The following is a 20,449-nucleotide window of genomic DNA, read 5'->3' as shown; positions in this document are numbered from 1 at the left end:
TTGAAGGCTGTTTCCCATCATCTGATTCTGTTTGAAGGAGGGGAGCAATAATAACAACTTGATAAAGCACTTCTCAGAATTTTGTTTTTCTTAGTAACTACAACATTTTTAATAACTTGGTTTTAAAGTCATAAGTCTGACTAGAACAAAAGAGTATATGCTTTGGGTTTATTGGTGAGAACTAATCAAGAGAACTCCTAGGAGAGGTTATGACTTCAGTACAATGTCTTAAGTGTAGTAACTTTAAAGGGAAAGGCTGAAACTAGAAGATTTAAGAACAGTAAATATTTTGATCTTTGCAAAAAGCTTGGAATAAAAAGGCAAAGATAATTTTAGTTTTTCATTGCACAAATTTTTTGTAGCTTCTGTGTCCCTTGAGTGCTATAACTCAGTTTTTTTCAACATTTCGTTTGGGATAGGTTTCTGAATATTCAGGAGCAGCAACATGAGTATTCAGGTCTATTCATTAATTATTTTAATTAGCTATACCAGGTAAGGTATATGACTTCAGATCAGAAAAGTGAATGAGGGGCACCTGGATGGCTCAGTTGGCTGAGTGGTGGACTCTTGATTTCAGCTCATGTTATGAACTCAGGGTCCTAAAATCAAGCCCCGTGTCAGCCTCCTTGCTCAACAGGGAGTCTGCTTGAGGATTTTCTCTCTCCCTCCCTCTCTGCCTGTGTCTCCACTCTCATGTGTGCTCTTCTAAAATAAGTTGTGGGTTTTTTTGTTGTTTTTTTGTTTTTTTTTTAAAGAGGAGTGAATGAAAGCTCTTGACCATTTATTTATTTATTTATCCTTAAGTAGGTTCCACACCAACATGAGGTTTGAACACAACAACCCTGAGATCAAGAGTTACATGCTATACCAGCTGAGCCAGCCCTGGCCTTTTTAGAACACTGCTGAAACCATTTTTATGAGGCAACATGGTACAATAGAGAGGGAATGGTTATTCTAAAGAGTATAGATTGTGCACAAAGAGAGCAAGGGTTCAAATCCTGGCTCTCCTGCTCCCTAGCTTTGTGATGTCAAACATGTTACTTAACCTATTTATACTTCACTTTGTTCATCTGCAAAATGCAGGTGATAGTAGAACTTCTCTCATAGAGCAGTTGTGAAGTGCTAAGAACAGTGCCTAAGAACATAGTAAACATTATGTAAATGTTAAATGGAATAAACTTTTAAACATCATCTTTTGAAATAAAGAAAAGGGGGGGCACCTGGGTGGCTCAGTCAAACATCTGTCTTCGGCTCAGGTAATGATCCCAGAGTCCTGGACCCCATATCCAGCTCTCTGACCAGTGGGGAGCCTGCTTCTCCTTCTCCCTCTGCCTGCTGCTCCACACGTTTGTGCCCTCTCTTGCTCTCTCTCTCTCTCTCTCTGTTAAATAAATAATCTTTTTTTTTTTTTTAAGATTTTATTTATTTATTTGACAGAGAGAGATCACAAGTAGACGGAGAGGCAGGCAGAGAGAGAGAGAGAGAGAGAGGGAAGCAGACTCCCTGCCGAGCAGAGAGCCCGATGCGGGACTCGATCCCAGGACCCCGAGATCATGACCTGAGCCGAAGGCAGCGGCTTAACCCACTGAGCCACCCAGGTGCCCCTAAATAAATAATCTTAAAAAAAAAAAAATATAAAGAGGGTTGAGTGTATGTACATGGTCTCTGGAATCAGGTAACCCTGGTTTACTGTACTGGTTCTGTTACTGTGTGACCTGAGCCAAGATAATAACATTTCTGAGTAGAATTTACTACGATGCAAAAAGAAAATTATGCTAGCATTATAAAGTGGCTAGATTAAAATAGAATAATAAAGTTCTTAGGACATAATAGACATTCTGTATATGGTAAATATATATATTATTCCAGATCCTCTAATTAATAACATTTGTATATACCCAGTGTTATATAAAATAAACATATTTTAATTTCTATTCTAGTTAAAATCATCACCCAAGAAACTAGACTCAAAACTCTATTTTTCATCTAGTTGTCCATACAAAGTTAGAATTTTCATTCTGAATAAGAACATCATTAATTGATGTCAAATTTTCAGAGAGTTGTTCAGGTTAAAAATGCTACCATGTTTGGGTGCCTGGGTGGCTCAATGGGTTAAAGCCTCTGCCTTCAGCTCAGGTCATAATCTCCGGGGTCCTGGGATCGAGCCCTGTATCGGGCTCTCTGCTTAGCAGGGAGCCTGCTTCTTCCTCTCTCCCCCTCTGCCTACTTGTGATCTCTGTCTGTCAAATAAATAAAATCTTTAAAAAAAAAATGCTATCATGTTTTCCAGGAAATGACCAGTGTAAGAATAAACATATTCATCCTAACACCAAAGAAATGCTATAGTGTTAGGTGTCATAAGAATAGCACCAGAAATTCCCAAATTTAAAGTGAAAGGGTTTATTTTTTTAAAATATGTGTCTATACACATTTTTATTATTTAAGAAATAAAATTTTCAGAGACATTCCAAAATTCTTTCATAACTTAGAGGAAAGAAAATTGTTTTAATCAAAGTAATGATTAATTATTCTTTAAGGCTGATACAAAATAGATCATTACATTTCATCTTTAATCTTTCTCTTTAATTTTTATTCTCATTTTATTTGGCATAATTTGCTTGGAAATTTGGTTTCTGTGAGTCCTGATGCAATCTATATTCATTTCTGTAGATGACAAAATTGAGAACAGATTTGCACCTGAAAGAGATGACTATGGATCAGATACAATGAGTGAAATAAATATTGTTGGCCGAATTACATTAAATCTTTGGAGAATCATGAGAAATGAGGTAACGTACTTCATCTAAAATCTTACTGTAAATAAGAGATTAGGATGGTATAACTATCTTAGTTATTATAGAGTATTAGTATAACCTACTTATGTAATTTGAATGCTTCTTTGTGTATTATTTTTGTTATACTTAAGTAGAGTTACAAAACCAAATACTACATTCTAAAATGCAAAGCTACAGGACTATTTAATGTTATTGATGTGTTTTAATTTTTTCATTTTTGTCTATATAGTGGTAGCTAGAAAAGTCTACAACTGTCTTAAAGTTTTATGTTGTATTTGTCGAATGTTGTATAATTTCATTTTTACACTTAATGCTAGATGAAATCAGCTTGGTCTTTCTGATTTATTAAGTAAGAAAAATTTAGTCTACACAGAGGAAGGAATTAAGGTTATTTAAAAATTGGGTCAGACTAAGAAGGTAAATTGGAAAGACAGTACTTGGAAATAGTTAATAGCAGCTTCCAATCAAGGCTTTGGGGGTCCAGATAAGGATTTTTGGTAGTATAAATTTCAACAAATGATCTTATTTGCAATCACTCAGAGAAATAATTCTTTAAACAAAAATGTGAGATCATAAGATCTTAGACCATATTTGCATCCTTGAAGTTGCCTGATTTCTTTTATTAAAATGTAAAAAGATATCACCTGTAAATTGGTCTATTCTCAGATTTTGGACCTTGGATAATATCAGATAAGATATATTTAAAAGAAATCTGTATTCTTCAGTTGCTTCCCTATTTGAAACTACTTTCTCACTATGTACTTTCTATTATACACTCATTATTCACTATGATCTTTCGTGCTCTTCTAGATTTATATAAAACATTTGACTTTCCAAGCATGCCCTCTGCAGTTCTTTTGGACACCAGCACACAGTAATTCTTTCACATAAGGAATTAGGTTTCTTTATATAAAATTCAGATGTCCTGGGGCGCCTGGGTGGCTCAGTGGGTTAAAGCCTCTGCCTTCAGCTCAGGTCATGATCCCAGGGTCCTGGGATCAAGCCCCGCATCAGGCTTTTTTTTTTTTTTTTTTTTAAAGATTTTATTTATTTATTTGACAGACAGAGATCACAGTAGGCGGAGAGATAGGCAGAGAGAGAGAGCAGGACGCAGGCTCCCCTCTGAGCAGAGAGCCTGATGCGGGGCTCGATCCGAGGACCCTGGGATCATGACCTGAGCCGAAGGCAGAGGCTTTAACCCACTGAGCCACCCAGGCGCCCCCGCATCAGGCTTTCTGTTCAGCGGAGAGCCTGCTTCCTCCTCTCTCTCTCTCTCTGCCTACTTGTGATCTGTCTGTCCAAAAAAAAAAAAAAAAATTCAGATGTCCTTATTTTTATTTCCTCTCTATACCCCTTCACTGTCCTGCTTAACTTAAAATTACTGCTGTTCCCTCTGGACTTTGAATCCTCAGTAACAAACACAGTGCCTCGTAAATAGTACTCATGACATACTTGTTGACTGCTTAAATGAAAGAATAAATGACTCTTTGCCCAGAAGATAGTATTTAGAGGTCTGCATATCACCTTAATCCAGGCCTTTCAAGAATTTGCCAGGTACCAAATACTTATTTTTTGCCATCTCTGCTCCACAAATTTGAGCCTGGGGTTAGATCAGTTAAGGGTATAGCTGGGGGGAGTCTGGGTGACTCAGTTAGTTAAGCGTCTGCCTTTGGCTCAGGTCGTGATCCCAGATGCTGGGATTGAGCCCCCACATTGGGCTCCCTGCTCAGCGGGGAGTCTGCTCCTCCCTCTCTCTGCCCTTACCACTGCTTGTGCTCTCCCTTGCTCCCTCTCTGTCTCTCTCATAATAAATAAAAATCTTTGGGGGGGGAATGTATAGCCAGTTCCTCTGTTTCCACAGGTAGAGAGGCAAGATTATATGGTTGCAGATGTTGGTAGGTAGGTGGATATGTCGATGAGAGTTTGTCAAAGTTCTCTTCTGACTGCTTCAGTTTTCTCAGTAAAAAAAACAGTCCGAGTTCTCAACTGAGAATAAGCGTAGTAGAGGGACTTTTTGTTACCTAGGAGAATTTGTTACCTAGGAGAATTCAGGAGTGGTTAATTAAGAAAATATAGTATAAAAGCTAGGTAGCATGGACGGCCCAGTTGAGATTTGCATCAGAAAATTAAAGTGATAACCTGCCAGCTCTGTTCAAATTCACAAATGTAAGTGTAAGTTACAGATGGTTAGATTCAACTACAACTCGCAAAGGGTTATAGCTTTGTGAAAAAATAATTAATTAATTAGCTTGTTAATCACAGAGCAGGAGAGGGGCAAAGAAAGAAATGGTATGTGCAAGGTTGTGATTGCAGTTGTGCAATTTGAGCTAGATAAGGAGCAGAGGGAGGTTGGGGTACTAGAGGGAATAAACTACAAGGATGGGAGATGGTGGTCAGAGAATAGGATGCCTGAGATTATTGAGGAGGTTAATTATTGGTGGTGGTAGAACTTGGAGTAAGATCATCGAAGTGGGTGGCTGAGGTGGACGGAGGCAGTGACATGTGAATTTGCCTTAGACCTAGCTCTGGTGGCAGCATGGAAGAGGACAAATTTAAAGATAAGGAAACCCATGAGATTATTGAGGTAACTCAAGTGAAAGTTGGCAGTCGTATAAGGATTCAAAAAACAATTTAGAGGATAAATCCAAGATGTACATCTAAGGAATTAGATGTACAAAAGGATGAAGAGGAGAAGGTGTCAAGAATAATTATCAGGGTTCTGGCCTAGATGATTTAAGATCCTAGTTAGTTGGGAAAATAAAGGGCATGAGGTATCAGTCAGATAACCAGGTGAAGATAGCAAAGTCCCAAATATGTAAATGGGAAATGTAAATAGGAATGTTAACAGGGGAATGCCTGGTGGCTGCTGCCATCTGCTCAGGTCCTGCAGGATCAAGCCCAGAGTCCATCTACCTGCTTAGCAGGAAGTTGGCTTCTCCCTCTGCCCCTCCCCCTGCTTGTGCTTGCTCTCACTTTCTCTCAAATAAATAAAATCTTAAAAAAAAAAAAAAAGGAAAGTCCCAAATATGAGGTAAAGGCCTAGATTAGAGATAGAAGTCACATGAGAGTTGATGAACTCGCCAGGAAGGGAATGGAGAGAGTGATCAGGATTGAGCCAAAAGACATTTTTGTGAATGAAAACATTTTGAGGTATAGAGAATCAGATCCTAAGAAGCAGTCTAAGACAAAGAACCAGAAGAGAATACTCCCAGCAGAGCCACTAGAAAAGTCAGATGTTTTCTACACAAGCATGTAAGCCTCCCATTATCTCAGTCTGGCAACATCAGAATCTGTTTCTAATGTTCCCTATTACAGTTTTAGTTTGTCAATAAGCACATCAGATGCTTTTAAATAAGACAATGTGATGGACAATGAAGATTATATGGAAGTAGAATAACGTACTCGCTCCCATTCATATGTTGTTTATCATTTATAAGGCACTTTTACAGACTTGGTCACTTTTAAATTTTGATACAAACTTGCAACATAAATAAGACAACAGAAATAGTGAGGTACTATTCCAAATAAAGAAAACTGAAGCTCACAGAGATTAGTGACTTGTTGAAAGCCTCATTAGCTAGTAAGGGGTTAAGACTCATACTCACTGTAGACATGCTATCTGTCTTCAGAGAGCTTAGTGTATATTTCATTTTAAATCTAAATATGTATAAAATAAATATATATTCTAAGCTCTCTGAAGACAGTCTTCCAGTGTCCTAGAAATTTTTTTTTTTTTTTAAGATTTTATTTATTTATTTGACAGAGAGCACAACCAAGGGGAGTGGCAGGGAGAGGGAGAAGTAGGTCCTCACTGAGTAGGGACCCCAGTTCGGGGCTTTATCCCAGGACCCTGGAATCATGACCTGAGCTGAAGGCAGTTGTTTAACTAACTGAACCACCCAGGCTCCCTATCCTAGAAATTTTTTGTATCTTCATATGGGTGGTGGTTACATGGTTGTATATATACATAAAAATTCATGAATTCTTCACCTAAAAATTTTTGTCCATTTCTTTATATGAGGTATGTGTCAATCAAAAAAATTTTTTAACTGAAGACTCAGGTAATGAGGAACAACTGAGGGAATAAAGTGATGGAGGATATAGGACACAGGTACTTAAGATCTCTTTCCATTTTTCTTTTATCTTTATTTTCTCTGTTCCCCTGCGCTAATTCTGACTGCCTCTCCTAGTTCTGAGTTAGTTTATTTCTGAAGTGATTAACTATTGTGTTTTGCACATTGACTACAGCTGTGAATGGAAGTGTAACTATACCTCTATCAGACCATTCCTTCATCAATAAATAAATGTATAAGCATTGTAACACTTTCTTTATATCAATTCTGACTTTGATCTACATAGTACATTTATATAATGTTTAACTTACTTAGATTTCCCCTGAAAACAAGTAACTCCTACTACTTATTTCTGGATCCATACTTCAACTTCTAGAGTAAATAACTCTCTAAAGATTGGAACATTCTGAAGATAGATCTTCTTAATTTTAGAGTTCATGTTTTGCTCCTTTAGTTTTACTTAAAGCTAGGATTGTAGCTAAGTGTATTAATGCTCCCGTGACACCAAGAAGACTCAGAGTAGAGTGACTCAAATAGATATTGTAAGATTATAGTATTTGTTTAGTTTTAATTCAATTTGTGATATTGTTCTGTTTAAAATAAAATCAACCCAGAACATAGATATGCCATCTGTCTCAGATATTGGGAACCAATTTCTTAAGATTTTAAGTTTAATTTGAGTTACAAAATCTGCTAGTTAATCCTTATAGGTCAATTTATGTGGCAAGCTTCAAAATTTTTCCTAATGAGAGAGCTATAGGACAAGAAGGTGACCTTTTCTGTAGAGGTTTTTTTGATTGCTTATGTTAATGAAGACATATCCAACAAAAGTTTAGATTTGGTCTAAAGTGATATACTCTGTGTTAGGTAATCTTGTAACTACCAGAGATCAGATGTTTGGCTTCATTTTCTGTAACACTAAATGAGAATTAAAACAACAACAAAAACAACAATCAGATGAAAATATTCATTAGCAAGTAGAAGAGTCACTCAAATACAGGGATTTAATGATAAAATGAGTCATTTTTGAGAGAAGTACTCCAGGCCAGTAATGATTATTGGAAAAATGGTGACTTACTTCCAAGATAATGGGTTAATACCTGCTTTGTACTGGTGATTCTAGAATAGGCTTGTCCCAAAGTTTAAAACTCTGTGTACATGTGTGTGTGCTTGCAAGTATACTAATTGCAGTGCGGTCATCTGGAGGTTGATAGAAATTGTAGATAGAGTAAGACCAGTTTGGATCATACACAGATTAGCCTTTAAAATTCAGTCCCTGTTTTATACCTGCTGGATTATAGAAGTGGAAAAGGAAATATTTTAAAATTATAATATACAAATGTGAAGTGCTTTTGAGTTCTTCCTCCCAAGTTGTCCTACAAATGAGGACTGCAGATTCCTCATTCCATTTTCCATTGAAAATGCTTGCCATTGTCTAGATTGTTTGTATCCCATAGGTATTTCTGAGATAGTATTTAGATAAGGTATGTTTTATGATTTGGACCCCCTTTTTTTCTTTTAAAGATTTTTATTTATTTGACAGAGAGATCACAAATAGGCAGAGAGGCAGGCAGAGAGCAGGAAGCAGGCTCCCCGCTGAGCAGAGAGCCCGATGTGGGGCTCGATCCCAGGACCTTGAGATCATGACCTGAGCCAGAGGCAGAGAGGCTTAACCCACTGAGCCACCCAGGTGCCCCTGGACCCTTTTTAGTATTCTTTTCCCATTAACATACTTTTTCCTACATATTTTTTAAAAGATTTATTTATTTGGGAGAGCATGTGCAAGTGTGGAGGGGCAGTAGGATAGAATCTTTAAGCAGACAGACACCCTGCTGAGCATGGAGCCTGTGGCAGAGCTTAGGCTCACAACCCATGAGATCACAACCTGAGCTGAAACCAAGAGTGACACTTAACAGACTGTGCCAGCCAGGTGCCCCTTTTTCCTACATATTCTGAGGATGAGGAAACATTTCTGCCATTTCCTTTTAATATTTTGATTTGGGAATGAAATTAAGTAACTGTAATGTCCACGTATTGGGTCTTAACACCAATGTGATTCTTGGAAGCAGGATGAATGCCTGACCTTAACTAGATAACTCATTCTTGAATCTGTGGAATTTTGTTAATTAGCATGTCTTCATGGACCAAAAAGTAAGTATGGAAAGAACAGAAAATTAACTTGCTTTTTTTTGTTTTGTTTTCATTTTGGTTTTTTGATTTGGGGAGGTTTTTGGCATGGCAATCAAGATTTTTTGAACTACTAATGCTAAGTTCTACAAAATTGCACCACTCTAATTAAGGCTTTTAGTCTACATTTGGCCACATCAAAGTAGTTGTAACATTAGATTGGTCAATTTAAATACTGCAGCTCCCTGTTGGATAGACCCACAATCTTCACACCCAGTTAATGCATACAAAGCAACAAGATACTGCTAAGTAAAGCAGCAGTAGTTACTGCAGTTTAGGCCTTGTGACCAATTACACATGATTAAAATTACTTCCCACATTAATGTCCACAGTACTCATCCACCATTTAACATCTCAACCAAAACATTACAAGTGAAACAGTCACTAACAGGCGAAAAATACTAAACCTGTATATGGTATTTAATACACTTATGCGTGAGCAAGCAAGGGATTCACAGTCCCTTTCACAGTGAGAATACAGCTGTGGAAGCCTGAAAATTATTAGCAAAAGTCGTCAAATTGTTAAAATGTTTGAAAATATATGCTTCTTGTTGTAGACCCCCACTGTACACACAACTATAAACATTGTTCCCTATGTAAACAACAAAGGAAAGATGTAATAAAAAATTTGAAAAGTCTGGACATTTCCTTCCCTACAGATATTAAAGGCAATGTCTTCAAGACATTATACTGAAAAGACTGTCATATTGTAAAAATGCTTCTGTCACGGGTGCCTAGCTGGCTTAGTCCGAAGAGTATGCGACTCTTGATCCCAGGGTCGAGTTCAAGCCCCACACATTGGATGTAAAAATTACTTAAAAAAATAAATAAACTTTTTTAAAGTTTTTTTAAAATGCTTCTGTCAGTATTTGTATTGGCATAGAGTATAAAAAGAAGTGATAAAAACGGAGATCTCCTAAGTATGTCATGACCAAGTTGAACTCATCTGGTCTGATTGTTTCCAATTAAATATTAGCTTATTTTGAGTATTTCCACCTAGAACACTATATATACATAGTTTTAAATTATTTATGATTCACTTGTAACAAATCATTTTTACAGGTAGCTTTCATATCTACTGTGAAAAGTTTGAAGTAATATTACAGATCTTTTAGAACAAAATTTGCACATAAATACAAACATTATTATAATGAAGTCTTGGTTTTGTTGGTTTGTTGTTTTTTTTTTAGGTGGCTCTAACTAACTACACCTTTGAAAATGTGAGCTTTCATGTTCTTCATCAGCGTTTTCCCCTCTTTACCTTTCGAGTGTTATCCGATTGGTTCGATAACAAGACAGATCTGTACAGGTAATGTTTTATAACTCTGAAGAAGATAATATCCCTGTTAAAATGAGTATTATTAGAGTATAACTTACATACAATAAAATGCACACATTTAAATTGTATTGTGCCATGACTTTACAAAATGTATACACCCTGTAACCACCACCCCAGGCTAGATAGTCAACCTACTGTCCCTGAAGCATCCAGGTAAGTACTAATTGAATTTCTATTACTACAGATCAGTTTTGCCAGTTCTAGAACTTCATATAAATAGAATTATTTACAATCTACCTATTTTTCTCTGGGTTCCTTCAAGAAGGCATAATAATTTTTAAGATTCAGCCATGTTGTTGCATAAGCCAGTAACTTGTTCATTTTTATTACTAAGTGATAGCCAGTTGTATGAATATACCACAATATATTTATCCGATCACCTGTTGATGGACAATTGGGTTGTTTCTCGTTTGAGGCTGTTATGAATAAAACTGCATGCAAGTCTGTATGTGAATACACATTTTCATTTCTCTAGAAGTGGAATTGCAGGGTCACATGGTTAGTATGTTTAATATTTTAAGAAACTGCTTAATTGTTTACTTTGGCAGTTCTACTGCTAGTTGGCTGGCAATAAATTCTCTCAGCCTTTATTTATCTGAAAATGTCTTTATCACATCCTTATATTTGAAGGGTATTTTCAGTGTCTAATTCTGGGGTTGAGATTTTTTTTTCTTCCACCATTTTAAAGATTTCACTCCCTTTTCTTTTGGCCTCCATTTCTAATGAGAAATCAATAGTCATTCTCCTCATTTTTCCAGTGTATGCAGTACATTTTTTTCAAAGTCAGACTTCATGAATAGCTGACTGCTACTGTTCCTGTGTGTAAGATTTATAGTGGAGGCAGGTGCATTACTCAGCTCTCCTGATCCGGAGTCAGTCTTTAGAGGTTCCTGTTCTCCTGGGGCTTGGGGATGAGGCTTTCTCAACAGTCCTGGACTTCCCACAGAGCAGTGGACCTCTGCTTTGTACAATTCCTTCCTCATCAGTGCAGTTTCCTTGCTTGGAATCTATGATGGAAAGGTTCCCTGCCTCTTTCCCAGTGGTAGACAGCTGTTGCTTGTTACTTAGTACAAGGCCCACAGTTGGAACAGGGGATCTTGCCTGCCCTTCGTTCAGGTGCAGTTTTTGCAACTACCCCTTTCCCAGCAGCAGACATATTTTGCATCTTTTCTTTCCCCAGAGATAGTGGATCTCTGCTTAAATCCTGAGGATTAGAGTTTCCTGCCAGGCCCACAGCAGCTCAAGGCTTTGCTTCACAGGAGAGAAAAGTCAGAGGAAGATGCAGGATTTCATTCCTTTGTGTCCTGCCCAGCCTCCAGTCTTGGAGGGGGGCCCATGGAAAAACACTCCTCTGGTATCTAGGGTTCCCAGCGATTATAAACTGTCATGTTGGCCCATCCCTGACCTTTAAGAATTTATTAGCATTTTAACGGTTTCACTCTTAAGTGCTTTTATGGTGCTGCCTGTGCTGCCAGTGTTCTGCCAAAGATGAAGTAAGTTATGTGTCCTATCTGTCTTTAGATGTATTTGTCACCCTGTAAATTTTAGTTCACCTGATTCTCTTGTAATCTCAACTTTCTGATGGCCTCAAGAAAACATGATTTTGTAGATTATTGAGCTCTTTATAATTGTTAGACTGGAGTGATGTCCTTCTGCAGCTTTCTTTATCTGAAACAGAATTCTGTGATTTTTTTTTCCTGTTGCTTTCAAGGTTTTTCTCTTTGCCTTTACTTTTCAGTAATTTCACTATGATATTCATAAATGTGGATTTTTAAGAATTTACATAACTTTCTTGGTGTTTGCTATGCTTCATGGATCTTTAAATTGATGTTTTTCATCAAATTTAGGAAATTTTTGGCTATTTAAATATTTTTTTCAGCCCCCACTTACTCTTTTCTTTCTAAGACTCCAAATTACATGTGTATTAAACTATTTGACAGTGTCCCACAGATCTTTGAGGCTCTGTGCATTTTTCTTCAGTGTTTTCTCTAACTACCTATCTTTAGCTTCACTAACTTCCTTCTGTCATCACTGATCTGCTGTTAAGGCCAGCCAATACGTTTTATATTTCAGTTTTTGTATTTTTAGTTCCCAAATTCTCATTTGGTTCTTTCTTTTTATAGTTTCCATATTTTATTGCCCTATTTGCGCATTAAGACTATATTTCTTTTAATCTTTTAAATATTTTTTCCTTAGATTCCTGAACATATCTGTAGTAGTTACTAAATCCAACATCTGGCTATCTCGGTATTCGTTTCTGTTTAACTGCTTTTTTCCTTAACTGGGTCATATTTTTTAAAAACATTTTTTAAATTTAAATTCAATAATTAACATAATTTATTGCTGGTTTCAGAGGTACAGGCTTATGGTTCATCAATCTTATGGGTTATATTTTTTGTTTATTTCTTTGCATGATTATATAATGGCTGTTGTTGATATTCTCTTGTACACATTCTGGATTTTTGTTATCTTCCTGTGAAGTGTGTTTATTTTTGTTCAAGTTGCTAATTCAGTTATTGGCCAATCACCTTGAACTTATGTAAACCTGGTTTTTATGCTTTGTTAAGGTGATTCTCTGGTAAGCCAAAGTGTTTTCTACGCCCCTCAAACTTGGCAGGATTCAGTCTCCAAACCGTTTCATTTGCATATTGCTAGCGCTTGGTTTTAGGTTTGTCTGGAGTAGGCCTTTCTCTAGGGCAAAGGCCTCCTAAGGCATGGTTTTTCTGGACTCCCAGGTGGATGCCCAACTTATTAAGAAAGGGATAATCAGGTCTTTCCTCTCTAGTGTTGCTGGGCCTCTAACCCCAGCACTGCCTGAATGGTTTTGTTCCAAACCCAAGCTCACAGCGGCTGCTCCTTAGTAAGCGTCACTTGGTTTCATCTTCCTCATTTTCAGCACAGCCCTGGGCCAGTTACTCACAGGAAACCCCCACCTGTATTTCTGACTGCTAACCTCTGCTGCTTGCACAGACACTCGGTCCCTCAGTTTCTAGCTATGAACTGCCTGAACTCTGATCTTTGCCTCCTCAGCTTAGCAAGACAGACTACTTAAATTCTAGCATAATTAGAATTATCTCCACATGGGCTGGGGTTCACTAACACAGTCTTACATTGTCTGTCGTTCTTTGCCCAGTTTATCAAAGCAGGAAAGCTAGTCCAGTGCCATTTATTCCATCATTGTCAGAAGTGAAAGTTCCCACCTCCACTTTTCTTTAAGTTGAAGGTAAAACAGGAGTAATAAGCTTAGAAAATAGCTATATTTTTTAAAAAGTCCTGAAATTAATATGTCCAATGTTTGAAATGAATGAAGTTCTGCTTATTGAATTGTAAGGCCACATGATGGTGAGGATGGAAATATAGCCTCAAAAACAACTTGAAATATTTGGGCAAACTGCTTTCTGAGCATGTCATCTCTGATCTCTTCTGAAGAATCTAAAGGAGGTGAAGTGTGAAGTCACAGAAAGCACTAAGCTTTTGATCAAAGGCTTACAGAAATAGAAGTTTAGAACTTATCAATAAATAAAATGAAGCTTTTATTTATTTTTTAAAGATTTATTTATTAGCAGGGCGCTTGGGTGGCTCAGTGGGTTGAGCCGCTGCCTTCAGCTCAGGTCGTGATCTCAGGGTCCTGGGATCAGGCCCCGCATCAGGCTCCTTGCTCAGTGGGGAGCCTGCTTCTCTCTCTGCCTCTGGCTGCCTCTCTGCCTGCTTGTGATCTCTCTCTCTCTCTCTCTCTCTCTCTCTGTCAAATAAATAAATAAATAAAATCTTTAAAAAAAAAAGATTTATTTATTAGAGAGAGAGTGTGTGCGTGCACGAGCAGGGTAATGAACAGAGGGTGAGAGAGAATCTCAAGCTGACTCCCCATTGAGTGTGGAGCCCGATGCAGAGCTTGATCTCATGACCGGAGACCATGACCTGAGCCAAAACCAAGAATCAGATACTCAACTGGCTGAACCATGCAGGCATCCCAAACTCAAACTTTTAATAATGGTATTAAACTTAACATTGAAAGCTACATTTGGTGGTTTATTTATGAGCCCTAAAATGCAGTAAATGCATATTTTGCTACCTCTAATTAGGCATTATCTAGGATAAGTAATTGCTTTCGTGAAGTGAAATAGAGAACTGGACCTAACATACTACATAAAGGACTTGAACTAGTCATTAGACCATTTATGTTAGATGGCTTGTTTTACGTGGAGAGATTTTCTTTGGAGACACTTTGGAATATCACACAATTTTATTTTTACATTTAAGTGAATTATTTAATTTGCATTTGCTAAAAAAATAATAATTTGCACTTTCTTTCTACAGTGTTTTAAGTAAATAGACACATTTTTTATAAATTGCCTCGGAAATTAAAGAAATTTGCTAGTCAAGAATTTCTTGTATTAAATCTGTTTGTAAAGTATGAGGGAGCCCTGATTATTATCATTTTGTTTTTGTAAATTCACATTTGGTCTCCTGAAAGCCCTTGATTTATATAAATGAGTTAAGTTCTCAGAGTTATGTTGTTAGAATGTATTTTTCCATACCATGTTTAGATTCCTCAGCCAGCTTATAAAACCTTCCTAATCCCTAATATTCATGATCTTGGGAACTCATAGTAGCATTCTCATTTTATCTGCTTTCCAAGCAATAGTTTTGAATACTATGCCAGTTTCTGAGGTAGGAGCTATGTGTTGGTAGCAGAAGGTTATGTTGCTCAAGAAGATAATATTCAGAATTTTTTTCTTCATTTCCTGGATGTAGAACCAGTCCAAAGAAAAAATTCAGAGTAAGTGAGTTTTTACTTAGACTTCTTAATTCTTTTTGTCACTTTCTGCTTAGATTCCCTATCCCAGAAAATACCCTGTGCCCTCAAAATGCTCTAAGTTCATATATTTAGCACCTACCCAGGCCTATCATGAGTAGCTTATACTTTATATTTCCCTCCCTCTTCCCCAAATAAAAACTTGTGTTTGGGTGCCTGGGTGGCTCAATCAGTTAAGCGTCTGCCTTTGGCTTAGGTCATGATCTGAGGGTCCTGGGATGGAGTCCCACATCAGGCTCTCTGCTCACAGGGGAGTCCGCTTCTCCCTCAACTCACCCTCCCTCCTCCCCCCGCCGCTTGTGACCGCTCCCTCTTTCACTCTCTCGCTCTCAAATAAATAAATAAAATATTTAACAAATAGGTAAAAATAAAAACTTGTATTTGCTTATTATACTTGAGTTTCCCAAAGTATTAGAGGAGAATGGCATAATTCTTTAACAATAACAAAATTACCTAACAAAATTCTACTTTGTCACATTATTTTTTTAAAGATCACAATGTCACATGCACCCAAATGTTTATAGCAGCAATGTCCACAATAGCCAAACTATGGAAAGAGCCTAGATGTCCATCATCAGATAAATGGATAAAGAAGTTGTGGTATATATATACACAATGGAATATTATGCAGCCATTGAAAAAAAGGAAATCTTGCCATTTGCAATGACGTGGATGGAACTAGAGGGTACTATGCTAAGCAAAATAAGTCAAACAGAGAAAGACAATTATCATATGACCTCACTGATGTGAAGAATTGGAGAAATAAGACAGAGGATCATAGGGGAAGGGAGGGAAAAATGAAGCAAGATGAAACCAGAGAGGGAGACAAACCATAATCTCATAATCCTCTTAATATCAGGAAACAAACTGAGGGTTGCTAGAGGGGAGGAGGGTGGGAAACATTGGGGAGAGTATGTACTATGGGGAGTGCTGTGAATTGTGTGAGACTGATGAATCACAGACCTGTACCCCTGAAACAACTAATACATTATATATGTTAATATAAAAAATAAAGACCACAATGTAATTCCATTCTCTTTTTATACCATGTGGCGACCCAAATAGGACTAGAAAGTAGGACTGAAGGTGATCTTATTTTCTTTCTTTAAAGATTTATTTGTTTATTTTAGAGAGAGAGAGCAAGCAGGAAGGAGGAGTAGAAGGGCAGTGAGAGAGAGAGAGTCCCAAGCAGACTCTGAGCTAAGCATGGAGCCCAACACAGGGCTTGATCTCATGGCCCTGAGATCACAACCTGAGCTGAAACAAAGAATAGGTCATTTAACCAATGATCCACCCAGGTGCCCTATGAAGGTGATCTTATTTTAAAAGATTGCTCTTTTAATTTAAAAAGTCCACTTTTTAAATACTTTCAAAATGTCAGGAAAGATAAGGAGTGACGTCAGCAAGATGGTGGAGTGGGAAGCCCTAGATCCTCTTTCCCCTATGAACACACTGATTCAGCAACAATTCACAGACAAACTCCCTTTGTGAGAAATCCAGAAACTAATTGAAAGACTCCTGTGCCCTGGATGAATGCTGAACCAGAATCACCAAAGCTGGAGGGAGATTTAAGACACCCTCTTACCAGAGTCCCTGCCTCTGGCCCAGAGCCATATGATCACAAAATGGCCTCTAGCTCTCTGCTTCTCCCACAGAAGAAGGGTTGGTTTGCATATCGGCACCCCAGCTTTTCCAAAGGGGCTCTGACAAGTTCACCAGTCTAGCTACAGAGCCAAATGGAGATGGTGGTATAGGCTGATAGATGCCATAGATCCTCCTCCCCTGCTTAGCACAAAGTGAGTGGATGACAAATACCACCTCTTAGCTTACCCCTGGAGAGAGAGAGAGATCCGTGCTTCCAGTAGCCTAACTTCTGCACAGCTCCACAAAGAACTGCTGTCTGTCTTTCCAATCTTGGAGCTCTGACAGGTTCAACATAGTCTGGCTGCCTAGAGGAGAACAAAGACAGTGGTTTGGACTATCAGACACCATAACTCCACCTTCTGCTCAACAGAGAGTAGGTAAACAGAAACCACAACTGCCCGCTTCTACCTGGAAAGTGAACGAATTGGTAGAGGCCCCCAGAATCTCTGGCTGGAATGAGTGGTGGAGACCTCCTATATGAGGCTAGTCCATGACTGGGAGAAGTGCCTGCTTTGTCTAATGTGGGACACCATCATGGAGAGTTGAGGAAAATGAGGAACCAGGCAAAGATACTCCAAACAAAGGAAGATAAATATCCAGAAACTGACCATAATGAAACACTTACATGATTATTACATATTAATGTACATACTGTACCAAATATACATATTATACAGTATTATTACCTTGACAATCTAAAAAATACATTAAAATGTGATGGAATTTTTTGCTTGTCAAACTAGTAATCACTTAAATATTATAATCCCCAATGTTGGCAAAGATGCAAGGAAAACAAGCACTTTATCATCATTAGCTTGAATGTAAATTATTAAAACCTTCTGGAAAGCAGTGTGTGCTACGTATTAAAAACTAAATCATAACAGACCTTTTGACTGAATCTAGGAATTTATCTTTTTTTTATATATATATTTTATTTGGAAATATTTCAGCATCAGTTCATAGACACAGCTATGAAGATGTTCATCACAGCATTTCTTATAGTAATAAAAGATACTCAATAACAGAGCCATTGAATTATGTTATAATCATAATAGTATATTCAATAGCTATAAAAATATATAAGTATGGGGAAATAGTCACAATATATTGTTAGAAATGCAACTTATAGAACATTTCTTTTTGTCTATTTTATTTAAAAATTGAATATAAAATTTTTAAGACAGGTTTTTGCTTAATTCTTTTTAATTCTTGTTTAATTCTTTTTAATCAGATAGAATTCACATACCGTAAAAGTCGCCCATTTAAAGTGTACAGTTCAGTGATTTTCATGTATTCAGTTGTGCAACCATTACCACAGTAAATCTTAGTATTTGCATTACGCCAAGAAGGAACCCTGCGTCTCCTAGGCATCACCCTCCTGTCTTCCTTTCTCTGCCCCCATCCTTGTTAATCTGCTTTCTGTCACTGCAAATTTGCCTGTTCTGGATATTTCCTATAAAAAGATTCACGTAATATGTTGCCTTTTATAACTGACTTCTTTTAGTATGTTGTTCAGGTTAATTCATATCATAGCATGTGTCAGTACTTCATTTCCTTTTATTGCCAAATAATAGTCCATCGTATGGATACATACCACATTTTGTTTATTCATTCATCAGTTGATGGACGCTTGAGTTATTTCTACTTTCTGGCTATTTCGAGTAGTGCTGTTAAGAACATTTGTATTGGATTTTTGTGTAGATGTAGGTTTTCATTCTTGGATATATACTGAGGAGGGGAATCAGTGAATTATATGGTAACTCCGTGTTTAACAATTTGAGGAACTGCCAGACTGTTTGCCAGTGCAACTGCAATATTTTACATTCCCACCAGCAGTATATAAGGGTTATAATTTCTCCATACCCTCTCTGATACTTGCTATTATCAGTCTTTTTTATTATAGGGTGATTTTTTCCTTCTTTTCATGTTCATTTTCCAGTATTTCTCTATTAGTCATGTATCATGACTTTTAAGACTTTTTTTATTGAACGGTTATTTGACTGTATTGTTCTAAAAGCCATATAATTAAAGGTTGCAAAATATTTGAACCTTACTTTCATTAAATGAATAAAGTTTATTCTTTTTAATATACCTTTAGATCATTTTTACATTTTAATACTCAGTCAAAACTTTTGTTCCTAGGGAGCCTGCTTCCTCCTCTCTGCCTGCTTCTCTGCCTACTTGTGATCTCCATCTGTCAAATAAATAAATAAAATCTTTAAAATAAAAAAACAACAAAAACCTTTTGTTCCTGGCTTTGGTGGAAGGTTTTTTTGTTGTTGTTTGATTATTAACAACAAAGGCAGGGTAAAGAGATTAATTTATGTAAAGATTTAAATCACAAAGAACAGAATATTTGTGTGTTTACAGAAAATACTGATTTGACATACATTTACCCCAGGTATAATCTCATTATTTTCCTAAATCATCACCAAATTACTGTGTTTCTTCCCATGAACAGTTAGTAGGCATGCTTTTAGGCTGGTATTTGTAGTGATAACCCAAAGCCTCCACATTCTTTAAAAACCTATAGAGACAGTGCATTTATAATTGTGTAATTATTGTATCAGCAGTAGCACCTAAGAAAGTGTTAATTTCTTATAAGAAAAATAGAGTAACAATAAGCAAAATACTGAGAATAATTATCCTTACAAGTACTACTTTAAAGTTGGTGTATTTTCACTAGGTTTTATGCCCTTGAAATATATGAAATTTTCTGTTTAACTCCTTTGCGTATTTTGCTAATGGCTCACATCATGACTCCCTAGTTAAATCCTCATTTTTAATGTGTAGGTTTTGGCAAAATTAAAAGAGTACTAGTTTCAAGCGTCCACATTTTTCCCTAATATGAACATTCTCTTTTTTTAACAGATGGAAAATGGTTGATCACTACATTAGCCGTGTCCGTGGAAATCTCCAGATGTTAGAACAGCTGGACCTGATTGGGAAAACCAGTGAAATGGCTAGACTCTTTGGCATTCAGTTTTTACATGTACTGACAAGGGGTTCACAGGTAGGAAATCAATTTTCTTACACACTTGAGAGTTCTATGTGAGTGACATACTTTTGCGATATTTGTGGTAATGTGATATTTTGAACTTTCTATGTGGTACTAATATATAGCTGATTAATCAAATCTTATCATTTTATTTTCTGGAAAAGCTCTAATTTCACTTAACAGCTCCATTTTTTATTTTCTCTCCATGCCAACTTTCTGGCCACTGCTAAGTTTTTCATGCTGTTAAAAAACTAAATGACTGTGTCCCTGGGATGATATTTTGTTCCTAAGTATTGTCAGTGTGATTAGGGAAGCTTTCAAAACCCCTTAAAACTAGGGAAGAAGCAGCAAAGAAAGTCTGCCTGTCTTTTGTTTTACATTCCTAATTTCATCATGTTCTAATTCCCAAATAAAAGTTGAATGTAAAAAGGAAGAGGATTTGAGAATCAATGTAAGTAACTGTATCACTTTGTTAAGAAGTTAAAAATAGGACCTTTGAAGTAATTTAATTCACAAGTTTTTAACTAATTTCCCAAGGATATGAGAGATTTTGTCAAATGCATCACCCAAAAAGATTTCATGCATTCATTCAACAAA

The 20,449-nt window shown here is 36.9% G+C and overlaps 1 protein-coding gene across 4 annotated transcripts in view; it reads left to right on the top strand.

Moving 5' to 3' along the window:
- The window catches only part of REV3L (REV3 like, DNA directed polymerase zeta catalytic subunit), a 183,020-nt gene that overhangs the window by 127,313 nt on the left and 35,258 nt on the right, over positions 1-20,449 (top strand). For all 4 annotated transcript variants that reach the window (XM_032858330.1, XM_032858329.1, XM_032858328.1 and 1 more), the window contains exons 20-22: positions 2,671-2,789; positions 10,246-10,364; positions 19,726-19,867. In XM_032858330.1, the coding sequence (XP_032714221.1) occupies positions 2,671-2,789; positions 10,246-10,364; positions 19,726-19,867 (380 nt within the window). The remainder of the gene's footprint in view (positions 1-2,670; positions 2,790-10,245; positions 10,365-19,725; positions 19,868-20,449) is intronic.

This window comes from Lontra canadensis, unplaced genomic scaffold (genome assembly GCF_010015895.1).
Source record: "Lontra canadensis isolate GAN:19392208 unplaced genomic scaffold, GSC_riverotter_1.0 scaffold14, whole genome shotgun sequence".
Lineage (NCBI taxonomy): Eukaryota > Metazoa > Chordata > Mammalia > Carnivora > Mustelidae > Lontra > Lontra canadensis.
The sequence above is the reverse complement of the archived record's forward strand: the minus strand, read 5'-3'. Positions and strand labels throughout refer to the sequence as shown.